This window comes from Felis catus, chromosome D3 (genome assembly GCF_018350175.1).
Source record: "Felis catus isolate Fca126 chromosome D3, F.catus_Fca126_mat1.0, whole genome shotgun sequence".
Classification (NCBI taxonomy): domain Eukaryota; kingdom Metazoa; phylum Chordata; class Mammalia; order Carnivora; family Felidae; genus Felis; species Felis catus.
The window spans coordinates 45,562,638-45,578,593 of NC_058379.1; the positions used below are offsets into that span (position 1 = coordinate 45,562,638).

The 15,956-nt window shown below is 35.0% G+C and overlaps 1 protein-coding gene across 4 annotated transcripts in view; it reads left to right on the top strand.

Moving 5' to 3' along the window:
- Positions 1–15,956, top strand: part of RBBP8 (RB binding protein 8, endonuclease) — a 111,201-nt gene that overhangs the window by 51,292 nt on the left and 43,953 nt on the right. For all 4 annotated transcript variants that reach the window (XM_019815065.3, XM_019815064.3, XM_011288074.4 and 1 more), the window contains 2 exons: positions 5,394–5,506; positions 12,873–12,939. In XM_019815065.3, coding sequence (XP_019670624.1) covers positions 5,394–5,506; positions 12,873–12,939 — 180 coding nt within the window. The remainder of the gene's footprint in view (positions 1–5,393; positions 5,507–12,872; positions 12,940–15,956) is intronic.

The window sequence follows — 15,956 nt, forward strand, 5'->3', positions numbered from 1 at the left end:
GGGAGGAGCAGAGAGAGAGAGGATTCTCCCAAGCAGGCTCCACACTGCCAGTGTGGAACCTACTGCACAGCTGGATCTCATGAACCGTAAGATCATGACCTGAGCTGAAATCAAGAGTCAGATGCTTAGCCAACTGAGCCACCCAGGCGCCCCTTGGAATAGTTTACAGAGATTTATTTCTTTTGGAATTTTAAAGGCATAAATAGACCTTACTATTAGCTTTAGAAATGCTTGAGAATCCGAAAACATTATGTTATAGCAGAAAGACAAGAAGGTGTATGTCCTTTCTAGTACCTTAAATTCTCAAAAAGATGTTACACAAAGTTTATTAGAATATAATATTATGAAATTAAATACTTGTTAGCTTATTTTATCATTTTTCCTTTTCAATTTTTATTAAAGTAATGCATATGCATTATAAAGTGCATAGTTACTATATATTCCTCTTTTCCACCCCTACCAGTCCCAGTTTTTAGTGCTCCAGATTCTAAATGATACATTTTCACTTTAACCCTTGATTTATCAATTTGAGACCATCTTATTTCTTACTATGAAGATGAGGATACCATTTTCCTTTGCATATTTTTGTTTTTATTTTTTATTTTATTTTATTTTTTACTGTAGAGGGAGCACGAGCAGGGGAGAGGGCCTCCACACTGAGCGTGGAGACTTGACAGTGCTCAATCCCATGATCGTGACCTAAGCCAAAATCAAGAGTCAGCCGCTCAACCAACTGAGCCACCCAGGCTCTTCTCCCTCACATATTTTTGAATAGTTATATTTTAGTTCTTCTATTTTATCTTAAACCTTAATACATACATTTTTATAAAAATATGTCTTTACAGGAGTATATTTTAGAAAAATGTCTGAACAGTCTCCCTGAGCTCACCACTGTATTGCTGGAGGATAGTAAACTATTTATTTATTGACTCTAAGTATTCTCTGCTAAGGCAAGATAGCATTTCCTTCTCTGCAGATCTGATGTCATGACCTCTGTGCCACTCCAGGAGACTTTTTTTTTTTTTTAAGTTTATTTATTCATTTTGAGAGAGAGTGAGGGAGGGGCAAAGAGAGAGGGAGAGAGAATCCCAAGCAGGCATTCTGCTGTCAGCATGGAGCCCAACACAGGGCGTGAACCCAGGAACCATAAGATCATGACCTGAGCCGAAGTCAAGAGTTGGGAACTTAACTGACTGAACCACCAGGTGCCCCAGTAGACTGTTTCTCCTGTCCAGGCCACATAGATTCTTTCCTACTCTGTTTCAAATCAGTTGGTCAAATCAGCCCATAATTATATTATGACAAGGACATACTTCTATGTGTTTGCTGGTTTTTCCCAGAAGTTCTAACTACTTTTTTTCATACTGAGATAAGAGACATGTTTTCCTTACTATGCCATTAATACTATGTAATGTGTCATTCTATTTATTGACTATCATCTTCTTTTTTCTTATTCTTGAAGGTATATTTCTTGGGCTAAAAACCTTCCTGTACCAATTTGGACCATTTACTTTCTAGGTTTTTCTATAGCTGCCATTCTGGAATTTCTCTTCACTGGATCTCCCTACATTAATTCCATTATTTCTTTCAACTCATGTTAGTCCACAAGTGCACAGGAAGTAAATTTTCAAAGAGTCCTTGCATGTCTAAAAATGTCATTTTACTGTTGATTTAGATGATATTTTGAATGGATATAAAATTCTAGGTTCGAGATAGTTTTTGCTCCAAATTTTAAAGACATTTTCTCAGGGGCGCCTGGGTGGCTCAGTCGGTTAAGCGTCCGACTTCGGCTCAGGTCATGATCTCATGGTCCGTGGGTTCGAGCCCCGTGTCGGGCTCTGTGCTGACAGCTCAGAGCCTGGAGCCTGTTTCGGATTCTGTGTCTCCCTCTTTCTCTGACCCTCCCCTGTTCAGGCTCTCTGTCTGTCTCAAAAATAAATAAATGTTAAAAAAAAAATTTAAAAAAGACATTTTCTCATTATCTGTTAGCATCCAATGTTGATAAGACTGATACCATTCTAATGTTATTCCTTTATAGGTAATAGATATTTTTTCCTTCCTGGAATTTAAGATCTTTTTATTGTTGTTCTGAAATTTTGTGATGGGTGTGTGTGTGTTTGTATGTGTTTCCTTTAACCTGTTGGACACTCAGTCTAAAGACTAGTATCTCTTAAGGTCTGGCAATTCTTTTTTGTTATTTCCTCTCTCCATTTTTATATGTTCTCTATTTCTGGAGTACTTCTTGGTCATAAACTGATTCTTTATAATCTTTTCTCTGATTTCTGTTACATATTTTTTTTTCCTTATGTTCTGGAGGATTTCTTCTATTTTATTCTCTAGCCCTACTGCTGAGGTTATTTTGATAATCACTGTTTAGTATTCAGTAACTATTTATTTATTGAACATTGCTTTTATATACATGTGTGCTATGGCCCATTTTATAATTTCCCTTGTGATTCTTCTTGAACTCGTTCTTTATTTAGGAGTTCATTGCTTAAGATTCACAGATTTTCCAAATTTCCTTCTGTTTTTGATTTCTGATTTGAGTCCATTGTGGTGAGAGAACATGCTTTTTATGATTTCAGTGCTTTTAAACTTACTGAGACTTGTTTTGTGACCTAGGAAGAGGTCTGTCCTGGCAAATGTTCCAACTGTGCATTCTGCAGTTGTTGGTGGCATGTTATGCAGAGGTCAGTCAGGTCTGGGTGGTCGTTGGTTTGTTCAGGCCTGCTGTATCAATGCTGATTTCTTGTCTCACTTCATCTATCCGTTATTGAGAGTGGACATCTATAGCTGTTACTGTTGAATTTGTTTTTCCCTTCAGTTCTCAGTTTTTGCTCTCTGTATTTTGGGTCACTAGTGTTAGATGCATATATGTGTATAATTGTTTTATTTTTGTAGTGAATTGACCCTTTTATTATAAAATTCACTGTACTAGTAACACTTCCTGTCTTACAGTCTATTTTATAGTCTGATCTTATCATAGATGCTCCAGCTTTATTTTGGTTTTTGTTTGCATGGTCTGTCTTTTTCCATTCTTTGCCTTCAGCCTATACGTATCTTGGAATCTAAAATTTGTCTATTGTAGGTAGCATATTGAATCTTAATTTTTTTGTCCTGACAGATCTGCCTTTAGATCAGAGTTAGTTATAAGATCTCTCTCTAGATCAGAGTGTTTTATCAATTAACAATGTAATTATTGATATAGTTGGATTTAGGCCATTTTGCTTTCTGTAGATCTCATGTCTTTTTTGTTCCTCCTTTTCTGCCCCTTGCTGCCACCCCAAAACTTGCTTTTTCTAGAACTCTTATTATTGAAAGGATAAACCTTTTAAAATAATTCTCTAGTTTTTTAATCTTTTCTATTTGCTCTTCGCTTTTTGAGGTGATTTTCTCAACTCTATTTTTTACCTTCTATTGAGCTTGGTTTTTTTCCTGCTGGCTTTTTTTTTTTTTAAGATTTTATTTTTGAGTAATCTCTATACCCAATGTGGGGCTTGAACTCAAAACCCCGAGATCAAGAGTTGTGTGCTCCACTGACTCAGCCACGTGGGGTTTCCCTGCCCTGCTGTTATATTTTTAATTTCCAAGATTTTTGTTGTTGTTGTTCTCAGAATATTTCCTTTTATGGCAATCCTGTTTTCATTTATGGTTTGGTATCTTCTTTATTTCTCCTGAGAGTATTCTTTACAGTTTGGTGATGGTAGTGTTTTTTTTCTTCTCCCTACTTTATTTATTTATTTATTTATTTATTTATTTATTTATTTATACGTATATGTATATGTATATGTATATATATGTGTATATATATATTTTTTTAGTGTCTTGCTCTAGTATCTTTCACTTTATAAGCTTTTCTGAGATGTCTATTGATATATTTAAGAGAAATGGATAAAAGTTGAGTAGAAGCTGTGAGTGGAATTGTGGTCTCTGAGCTTCACTCCAGGTTGATCTGCCTGGTCTTTTTCACCGATAATCCCCAAATGGCGGTATCTTTAGGTCTGATTTCCTAGAGGAGGCTCCTTTATTTATTCTGCTTTCTGGAATGTGTAATAGGGCTGGCTACTAAAGTCCTGGAAGCCAAGTAGATGATGAGGGCCTAGGCTAAAGTCTAAGAATTTGGCATGAATATACATTTATTTCACTATTGTACTCCTACCCTTACTTACATCTTGTGTTTCCCAAACCTGTATCTGTGTCTGTTTTAGACCCTCTAGAGGGTAAATCTCCAATATTCTCCTAGGAATGGAAGGGGGGATCACTTGAGTACTCAGAATACAGAAGAGAATATGTTGATATGATGATTTCTTGAAATACTTAATATTTTTTAAGTTTATTTATTTTGAGATAGAGTGTGAGTTGGGGAGGGACACAGAGAGGGAAAGAGAGGAACCTAAGCAGACTCTGCACTGTCAGCACAGAATCCAATGCAGGGCTTAAACCCACGAACTGTGAGATCGTGACCTGAGCCAAAATCAAGAGTTGGATGCTTAACTGACTGAGCCACCCAAGCACCATGATTTCTTGAAATACGTTAAATTACTTATTCTGGGTACCCTTTTTTTTTTTTTTTAAGCTTCTGGGAATTCTGTAGTGTATATCAAGTTGGTTCTAGGTCAGTGCTGTCTACTAGACTTTTCTGTGATTAGGACACCCTTCACTGACAAATAGTGAAAACTTTTTTTAAAACCTTTTTTTGCATAATAGTAAATTGTGAATTTTTCTGACGTTGGGTTTTTTTAAATGCTGACAAGAGCAAAGTATGGAGTACCTTTTTTTAACTTTGTACTCTTTGACCTTTAGTATTCATTCAACTAAAAAAGTTGTTGATCACTCATGTGTCATATCCTATGCCGAGCAATACAGAGGCAAGCTTGCTTAAGATATAATTCAGCCCCTTGGTACTGGACTAAAGTTCATATTCTAACTATAATATATTAAAACAAGGTCGGATTCTTCAATAAATAAGGTACTTTGGATAGAGTTTAAAATTGGCAGAATTTACAGAATTCCACTCGGAATTGCAGTCTTGTAGAAAGTGGTGATGTGGCATGATTTCAACCTATTTGAGAACGTGTTAAAGGTATAATACATCATTGAACTATTAATTTTCTCCATATTCGCCAAGTCAGTTATTTACATCTTATAAAGTATAAAAGTCTTGGAGTTCAAATATAAGGAAATATATTTTAGTATTTGAAAAAAATTGAATTTCAGCTTTATGGAGATACAATTGACAAAATTGTAAAATAAAGTGTACATAATGGTAATTGGTAAACATATACATTGTGAAAGAATTCCCATCGTCTGGTTAATTAACATAGCCATCATCTTACATATATTTTGGTGAGAACATTTAAGTTCTTTAAAAATATTTTGTTTTTGTTTCCTAGATTAAGAGCAGGATTATGTGATCGCTGTGCAGTAACTGAAGAGCATATGCGGAAAAAACAGCAAGAGTTTGAAAATATCCGGCAGCAGAATCTTAAACTTATCACAGAGCTTAGTGAGTTTCCTTTCTTCATTAAGTATTTAAAGCATAATGTACTGTTGTTAAAACCTATTATTAAATTGGTTGCAATCAAATGGATGGTTTACATACATCTTTCCTCGTGTAGGCAAAAGTGCAAATGTCCTTTATTCCCTTTCTGTAGATTTAATTTCATACTTATTTTAGTAAGAAATAGAGTACAAAAAGTAGTATAAATGCTGTGCACATTGGCCCTCAAGTCTCACCAAGATAAGAAGAAATTTCCTTTGCTTATGTCTACATTTGCTTCTTTAGTTTTATCTTTATTTCATGTCATTTGGCTATTTAGTAAAGTCAAATACAAAAATACAATTTAGTGTTCTGCAAAAGTGTACACTTTCTGTGGTTTTCATGACATATTAGTACAAATATATCATTTTCAGTTTAGTCTCCTTACACATTTAATGTGGGGTTTCCTTACATTTTTAGCCTTCTCTTAAATGTCTTCTCTTCCATTATCTCCTAACCTTATTCACTTCTAACTATTCATATACTCTCTTAGTGACCTTTACCTTGATTCTCTGTAAACAGCTCACAATGAACAGCTCACAATGAGCACAAAATCTAATTAATTTATCTTCTTTTCTATCTTCTGACTATTTTCTTTCTATTAATTATATTGCTATCCTCTGGTTACTCAAGCAAGAATAAATGAATATTTCCTCATTGTTTCAAAAAGAGAAAGAACATAGTTTTATTCTGTTCCTGGGGGTAACTATTATTAACAATCTGATAATGTATTTTTCCAGGTCCAGGTTTATCTTTCTGTGTCTCTTCCCCTGTTTTGTCCCCTCCTCTCTTTTTTATTTTTTTATTTCTATTTATTTTTATTTTATTTTTAAGTACTGTCTATGCCCAGCATGGGGCTCAAGCTTAGAACCCCAAGAGAAAGACATATGTTCTACTGACTGAGTCAACCAGGCAACCCACAACCTTGAAAGTTTACCATGCATTCCTAAAATGTAAAGTTAATGTCTTGACCATCTTCTGAACAATGTACAGACCTTAAAACACCTTAACTCTGCTCACCTCCTTCTCCACTTACATACTGCTTATGCCTAGCATTCATTTCCTTTTTTTTTAGCCTATAAGTTAGAAACTTTTTTTTTTAATGTTTATTTTTGAGAGAGAGCGTGAGTGGGGGAGGGACAAAGAGGGAGACACAGAATCTGAAACGGGCTCCAGGCTCTGAGCTGTCAGCACAGAGCCCGACGTGGGGCTCGAACCCATGAACTGTGAGGTCATGACCTTAGCTGAAGCTGGATGCTTAACTGACTGAGCCACCCAGGTGCCCCAGTTAGAAACTTTTCTAAAAATTACTAAGACAGTTTTAAAAGACTCAACTACCTGTTTATCAGTTTCTTTGCTTATTATTGCTTTTTGCACCTCCATTTCCTTCTGGGATTATTATCCTATCTGAGATACATCCTTTCGAGGGTATTGGCTGGTTCTAAATTCTCAGTTTTATCCAAAAATGTTTTTATTTTACATTTACTTTTGTAAGCCTATTTTGCAGGGTAACAATCATTTTTCTCTGGCTGCTATGATTTTTTTCCCTTCTTTTTTGGTGTTCTATAATATTAGTATAATTTTAACCAGGTTTTTGTTGTTTTTTTTTTTCAAAAAAATTCTGTTTAGTATATATTATAAAATCTGTGGAACCACATTTTTTTTTTTGAGATTTTATTTTGAAGTAATCTCTACCGTCCATTGTGCAGCTTGAACTCATGACCCAAGATCAAGAGTTGCATGTTCTACCAAATGAGCCAGCCAGGCACCCTTTTGGAACCACATCTTTAATTATACCTGGAAATAGCTTTTCAAATATTGTGTCTTCTCCATTCTCTGTTTGGGTATTCTGATGAGACCTCATCATTCTGTCCTTTGTATTGCCTGATACCCCTTTCCTGTTTTTCATCTTCTTAGTTCTCTCTGCTACATTCTGAGTGATTTCTTCAGCTCTCTTGTTCATTATACTAAGGACTTCAGTAGTTCTCTTGTGTTGAGTTGTTTTATTTCAGTAACCAAATTTTTCATTCCTAAAAATTCTATTTAATGGTTCTTTTTCTTTTTTCTTTTTTTAATTATTTTTTTTTAAATTTTTTTCAATATATGAAGTTTATTGTCAAATTGGTTTCCATACAACACCCAGTGCTCATCCCAAAAGGTGCCCTCCTCAATACCCATCACGCATCCTCTCCTCCCTCCCACCCCCCATCAACCCTCAGTTTATTCTCAGTTTTTAAGAATCTCTTATGCTTTGGCTCTCTTCCACTCTAACCTCTTTTTTTTTTTTCCTTCCCCTCCCCCATGGGTTTCTGTTTCTCAGTTTCTCAGGATCCACATAAGAGTGAAACCATGTAGTATCTGTCTTTCTCTGTATGGCTTATTTCACTTAGCATAACACTCTCCAGTTCCATCCATGTTGCTACAAAGGGCCATATTTCATTCTTTCTCATTGCCACGTAGTACTCCATTGTGTATATAAATCACAATTTCTTTATCCTTAATGGTTCTTTTTCAAGTCTACCTAGTTGTCTTTTTTTCTTTAAGTAGGCTCTGTGTCCAATGTGGTGCTCAAACTCATGACCACAAGATCAGGAGTTGCATGTTCCACCAACTGAGCCAGCCAGGTACCCCTTCTTTTTTTTTTTTAATTTTTTTTTTTAACATTTATTTATTTTTTGAGAGACAGAGACAGAGTGTGAGCAGGGGAGGGATAGAGAGCGAGGAAGTCACAGAATCCAAACTAGGCTCCTGGATCTGAGCTGTCAGCACAGAGCCTGATGTGGGGCTCACACTCACGAACTGCAAGATCATGACCTGAGCTAAAGTCGGATACCTAACCCAATGAGCCACCCAGGCACCGCCCTCACTTTTTTTTTTTTTAAGTGAAATGTTTTAAAAAATGCAGAAAGGTAGGGACAATACTAAAGAACCCTCATACACATTCCATTTAATCTGGAATAGCTCCCTTTCCTATTTTTTTCTTTCATGACATTAGTTTCTTGAAGTAGGGTCATTTTCTTAAACTTTTGTCACCTTTTGGATTTTTTTAAAACATTTTGTCTTTTCCTTTATTTCCTATAAAGTAGATATTGGATCTGAAGGCTTGATTAGGTTTATATTAAGCATTTTTGAGAGCAGTACTTCATAGCTAAAACTGTCCACTTCATATTTATTGCATCTTATCAGGAGTAAGATATTGCCAGGTTATTCCACTCTTAGGGATTCTAAGATTGATCACTGGGTTAAGGTGATGACTACATTTCTTTATTATAGAGTTACATTTTCTCCTTGTACCACCAAATAATCTGAATAGGGGGGTGGATGTTTGATACAGTGAAGTCTTGCAAAAATACAATTCTTCCTCAGTCTTTCTTAAATGGTTTTAGCATCCATTGGTGAGCCTTGCCTGAATTAGTTATTTAATTAGAGATTATAAAATGCCAAGTTTTCATTTCTGTTATTCTTTCTACATTCATTAGCTGGCATTTTTCTGTAAATAAGATTTCACCCTTATCAGTTGGGACTGCTGATTAGCTTGGAATGTAATATAGTTCCTACTAGAAAGGCATGGTCTTAATTTTAATTTTATTAATTTAATTTTTTCCCTTTAATTGCCAGTTTTCAGAGTAAGATCTTGTGTAATAGTTACCAGCAATGGTGACAAATAGTGTGTGTGTGTTTATGTATGTGTGATGTTTCATTTTATTTTTGATGAGAGTGGGGGGTCTCTTTTTGTTTTTCGGGGTTTTTTTTTTTTGAGTAAAATAAATACATAGGATTTTATATATTCAGTGTGTGTCATTTAGTTTACTCATTTATTCTCATTGATGCTCAAATTATTTCAGTCTTGTCTGCCTACTCATTTTTTGTTATCACTTCTAGTGTGTTAGTTTTAGGCATTCCATTTAAATCTTTTAACATTTCATTACTATGTAAGATAATTCTATTATCTGAAATACTTGGGAATCCATATATGAGTTACTTTCTGCTGACTGTAGTGGTAAGTAAATGAGGGTTACTTTGGCTCCATGCTAGGAAAGGAGTTTGGGCTTAAACTGGAAATCTCAGTTTCAGTCCCCCTACCAGTGCTGGTACCAACATCTGCTTACCTATACTGCTTGTGTTTTAGCTCACAGTTTTGTTGTTTTTTTTGTTGTTGTTGATGATTAAGGAGGTAATGTGGGAGTCCCTTGGATTTCTCTTCCTGTGAGTTCAGCGTTTAATAAAAATTACGTTTTTGTGCAGGATCTAGTTGTTTGTTTTTTTAATGTTTATTCATTTTTGAGAGAGAGACAGCATGAGTGGGTGAGGGGCAGAGATAGAGAGGGAGACACAGAACTCGAAGCAGGCTCCAGGCTCTGAGCTGTCAGCACAGAGCCCGACTCGGGGCTTGAACCCGCAAACTGCAAGATCATGATCTGAAGCCGAAGTCGGATGTTCAACGGACTGAGCCAACCAGGTGCCCCGATCTATTTGTTTTTGTGATAAGATCACTAACAGTATATCTAATTCGCTTACCCACCCTAAAGTGTTCACTTAGCCCAAGAAGTTTTTTTTTTTCTGTTTTGTTTGTTCGTTTGTTTATTTCTAATGTTTGTTCCTTTCCATTCTGTTTCTTCTTCTGGAACTCAGATTAGCAAGATGCTGGGGTCTTCCCACACTGCCTAATTTTTCTTAATATTTTGTAATTTTATTCTCTTGTGCTGAATTCTGGGAGAATCATTTAGATGGATATTAATTCTGTCTTCGGTCACATTTTTTCTACTTTCATCCCATTTATTTTGCTTTTAACTTTTATGACCTTTGTTTCTTTCATGGCAGCCTGTTGCTTGTTTTTAATGAACCTATCTATCACCCTTTGAAATCTGAAGATGTTATCAGATATCTTTTGTTTCTTATATTAAAACTACTTATCCAGAATTTTTATTACTGCTTTTTTGTTTTGTTTTGGTTTGGTTTGGTTTGGTTTTAGAGCATGAGCAGGAAAGGGGCCGAGAGAAAGGGGGATAGTGGGGGACAGAGGATCCAAAGTGGGTTCCACACTGACAGCAGCAAGCCTGATGCAGGGCTAGAACTCACAAACTATCAGATCACAATCTTAGCTAAAGTTGGACGCTCAACCTACTTAGCCATCCCAGTGCCCCATGACTGGTTTTTAATTCTTTTAAAATTTTGGATTTTTTGTTTTGTTTTGTGTTAGTTTTTTTATGTGTTTGTTTACTCTTGATTGTCTATAATTATAGATGTCTCTAAATTGGTGATTTTGTTAAATGCAGTCTCATTTCCTTGGCTTGAGGAAGAATCCCTACTTTGCTAACAGTAAATGCAGATTCTGATTTACAGGAGCCCTACTCCAATGGCAGAGGGTGGGAGAGAAGGAAACAAGACTGGAGAGGTTTTCTGTGGGGTATGCGAATAGTTGGTCTTCTAGGTACGGGAGTACTTCTCTCTCCTGATTACCAAAAGTTAATTGAGAGCATTGCCCTGATCTCCTTGTCTTAGGAGACAATGGACTCTCCAGTGTTAAAAGTTGTGGAAATCTATCCCCCTTTAGCCTAAGGGCAACTATCAGTTACCCTTTATTTGCTCATTCAGCAACTTCTGGGCCTTGCTGCCTAGACTGGAATAAACATGAGGTTCTACTGAAAAAGCTCACTTTTTTTTTTTAAGGCCCTTTCTTTGGTTGGTTTTCACCATCAGTCTGAGGCTATCTATTTTTAAATCATTCATGAATTTTTTTAAAGTTCTGATCTGCTAGTGACACCCATTCTGGCTTTTCAGTATTGGAGTTGACTTATTTTTAGAGTTGTTTTGTCATTTCATTGGGATTTGGAGAGGGAGAGTCAGGTAAACCATCTTAATTAGAAATTTAAGGCCATCTTTGTCTACTCTCACCATACGGAGGATGAGTTGCCAAATAACTACTGATTCTGCCTTTGTAAAATCTCTTCTACCTGTCCTCACTTCCTATTTCTAGTCCAGATACTCATTTCTTCATTTTTTTCCTTGCTTTGGCATGTGCTGTATATACTAACAAATCAGTCTTCCCATCATTCATGTATGAAAAATGACACCTGGTAATCTTTTAAAATGAAGTTCAGGGGTGCCTGGGTGACCCAGTTGTTTAAGTGTCCAACTCTTGGTTTCAGCTCAGGTCATGATCTCATGGTTTTGTGAGTTCAAGCCCCGCATCAGACTGTGCGCTGACAGTGCAGAGACTGCTTGGAATTCTCTGTCTCTCTCTCTCTCTCTGCCCCTCCCCACTAACACTGTCTCTGTCTCTCTCAAAATAAATAAACTCAGAAAAATATTAAATGAAGTTCGGATTTCTTAACCTGTTTTTGAAGGTTTCCTACCGTTTATTATACCCATTCTTTCTGTCTAACTTTGTTCATTAATTCTTTGCATAGAACACTCTGTCCAGCTCAGTTGTCCTCTCCTTGATGAATCCCTTCCTCATCTACTCAAGAGCCCAAAGTAACCTTTTTCTCCTTGGAATTTCTTTTAGTGCTTTATCTGTACTTCTGTAATGCCTTTCTCACTTTCAGTTGTATAGAACATGTTTATGTAATATCCGGTCTCTCATCGGACTGCACTTAATGTTTAAATTACTGTTCGTATCTCCAAATTTTTGGAATATGATTAGCTTTGTTTGGTAGAGATTAGTTCTATTTACTGTGATCTAGAAATTCCTCCTAGTGCAGTACACGCTTAAGCAGTGACATCACACAAGGGTTTATAAAAAATTTTGTGCTGACTACAATAGAAATTATAGTCTAAAATTGAATTTCTGCTTTCTAAATTCAATAAACATGGACAAGAAAATTTAGCCAGGGTAGATTGAAACAAATACTATTTCAATGGATATATTTAAATTACTGATACCATAATTAACTAAGGAAGAAAATTTGCTTATACTATAAAATTACACTGCTATTCAGTGTTGGTTTACTTTTGTTATCAGATTGATTTCAGATAAATGTCCTTTACTAAAATAGTGTTTGAAATTAGTAAGACTGAGTAATAGATGGAATGCTCTCTTGACCTTAGTATGAATAATTAACCTCTATTCCCCAGTACATGAAGTACTTTTTCTTTTCTGCCCACAAGCATAAAATAAAATTATCAGTTAATCAGTTACATGGAACTGGCACAATATGAGATGTAGTAATCACTGCCTAGTAACAATAATCTTGCACAATAATGTTAACTCTAACATCATGACTTGGAATTAGAAATCCTAATTCTCCATAATTACTGGTACTGTTGAAAAAGCCTGACATACATGTTAATATAGCTATAATGTGTGCTTCTTTTTCATGTTATGTTTAAGTGAATGAAAAGAATACTCTCCAGGAAGAAAATAAAAAGCTTTCTGAACAGCTGCAACAGAAAATTGAGTAAGTATTTTTCCTTAATTGCAGCAGCAAATTGAATATTTTCCCTCAACTTTTCTTCCTTTATTATACTTAGCTATACAAACTGTAAAGGCATTAAGAGTTGCAGATTTCATTTTAAAAAGTTATAAAGTTTTCTGCAATAATATGAAGAAAATCACTTTTCATTTGTGTTTTGGGAGTATATATGAAGAGTGTATGCATCTCTTAGGTTAGTGTATATATAAAGAAAGTATCAGAATGTTTTCATTTAAAGCATTTTAATTTTTATAATTATTTGAAATATTTATATTTTAAATAAATATTTGTTTCCTTTTCAAAGCCCTGACCCAAAAGCTTCATAAAAGCAATCTGAATAAATTATTTCCTCTTACACATTTCTCGGGCCTGGAGAACTTCTTCCTTTTTCTGCTCCTCTCCCCCCATTTCTCTTAAAGAATAAAAATAATAATTTTTATTCTGTATTTCATGTTTTTTATATCTAATAATCCTCACTATGATTCTTTAAGGTAGTTTTATTATTTCTGCTTTATAGAGAGGGAAACTGAAGTTCACAAAAGTCAAATAACTTGCTATGGTCTCACTAAGCCTATCACTCAGACTCCTATCTTTTGACTTAAAGGCCACTCACTGTTCTTTCCATTATTCAACAGTATCTTTAAAAAGAATCTTTTTCTGAGTATGGTCTGACTGTCACAGGGTTCAGATATGGCCAGTTCTTAGTTCCCATCTATATAAAACTTGTGAAATATTTTAAGAGTTAGGATTCAGGATAGTCTTAATGGTTTTTATAGGGCTCTTAGATCTTCTATTGTATTTGAGTGGGCATCTCTAAAAACTGGTAAACTATGCAGGTATAACGTATTAATTTGCTTAGAATAGTTATTGTCTTATGTATAAACACATCTCACAGGTGGAATTAACATTCTTATCCGTATACTTTTAAGTAATGGATATTCAGTAGGATTTTGATATTCCTCCAATGTTAATCAGTTCACAAATATTGGTAGCAAAGGGAATTTTGAGGGGAGATAATAGATGAGGAAAGAAGGCTATAGGATTAGACTGAGATTATTAAACATGTATGTATGAAAATGTCAACACTTTCCAGTTTTACTCATGATCATGTTGAGGCTAGAACACACATCCACAATCTTTTATACATGATTCTAAAACTCAAATTCTAAAATTCAAAAGTTTTTTTTTTGGATGTTATTCACAATTTAACCTCACCTTAATCCACAGAATGCTATTTATAGTCCTTATTTATCCCACTTCATGTTAACATTCCTATGCTTTGCTGTGAAAATATCAGTGTGTTTGACTACAGAATGATGCCTCAGGTGCCACTGGAGGTATTATGTAATAAGCTGTATATGCTCTGTATTACCCTTCATGATAAAAAAAATCTGAATTCCAAATCACATCTGGTTCCAAAGATTTCAGATAAGTGATGGTTGTCTTAAATTAATTAATGTTCTGTGAAGTGATTTACAGGTAGCTTATGGTATTTTGAACACCTCAGCCTTGATATTTATGAATACCAAAGATAAACAAGATAATGAACATATAGAGGTTAATACAGAATTAAAGAGTGCATGCCTCCAAAACCAAGGTGTAAAAAGTGAATTGAAATTAGATAATGTCATTTACCTCGTGAAATACAAATTCAGATTCACTCAGAATTAATTTATTTTTAGTGTTCTGAAAGTCACAAATTTGTCTGTTGAAGCTCACTGGCATCTTAGAAGAATAAAAGCTAAAGTTTGAAATTATAGTAAAGGTTAAGCATAGAGATGAACTTCAAGATATGCATGTTTTATTTCGGACATGGCTTAATCAGATCAGTGAAGGGTTATTATCTAGTATGTCTTTCAGTTCTGAAATTTAAGATAGTTCTCATTAGTCAACTTATTTTCAAAGTAGCTTGCTGTCTTAAACAAATTTACTTTTGCTTGACAGTTTAAAAAAATAGCAAGTATTTTCTTTGACTACCTAAACCACTGTAACATTATGCTGTTAGTGCCTGAAATACATCTGAACTTTAGAAAAAATGTTTGACTTATATTCTGCTTGTTAAATGAAGTAAAACCTGACTCACCTAAGCTGGTTTTGATGTTACAGATATCTTATATGGTAGGACAGTTATTTAGTGACACTGTAGTAAGAAATTAGTCAGGAAAAAATTGCTGTTATAAAGTTAATTGTGTGTGTATATACATATATATATATATATATGCATATATTCAACACTACCAGTCACCAACAACAAATACTTAAATGTTGAGGTCATGGTTCTTTTTGTTTTGAGAAATGGATATGCTGAATCAGTGAAGGTCAAAGGAGTCTATACACTTAAAGGACTGTAGGATTCATTTCATTCAACACTTTTCTAAATTGAATTCCTTATATAACTTCTTTAACAAATAGCCATTGTTTGAACACCTCTACCATAAGCTTAATCTCTCAAGCCTGTTTAATTTTAGTGAGGTTTTAGGAAGTTCTTTCTAAGTTTGTGTAGAAATAAATCTACTTACAGGTTATTTGTTGATTCTAATTTTGCCTTCTGGGAGCATCTGGAACAACTTTTACCCCCTCTTCTATTTTGCATTCATGAAGAGAACTGTCAGGGCCCTCCTGAGTCTTTTCTTTAGGTAAATATCCTCTGTTCATTAACTCAGGCGTCATTACTTCACAACTTCAAAGTACCATTTCTTTTTAATGTTTTAGTTTGTCAATATCTTAATTAAGAATTCAGTATTCTAGGGGCGCCTGGGTGGCTCAGTCGGTTAAGCGTCTGACTTCGGCTCAGGTCATGATCTCATGGTCCATGAGTTTGAGCCCCGCGTCGGGCTCTGTGCTGACAGCTCAGAGCCTGGAGCCTGCTTCAGATTCTGTGTCTCCCTCTCTCTCTCTGACCCTCCCCCGTTCATGCCCTGTCTCTTTCTGTCTCAAAAATAAACGTAAAAATTAAAATTAAAATTAAAAAATTAAAAAAAAAATTCAGTATTCTAGGTGTT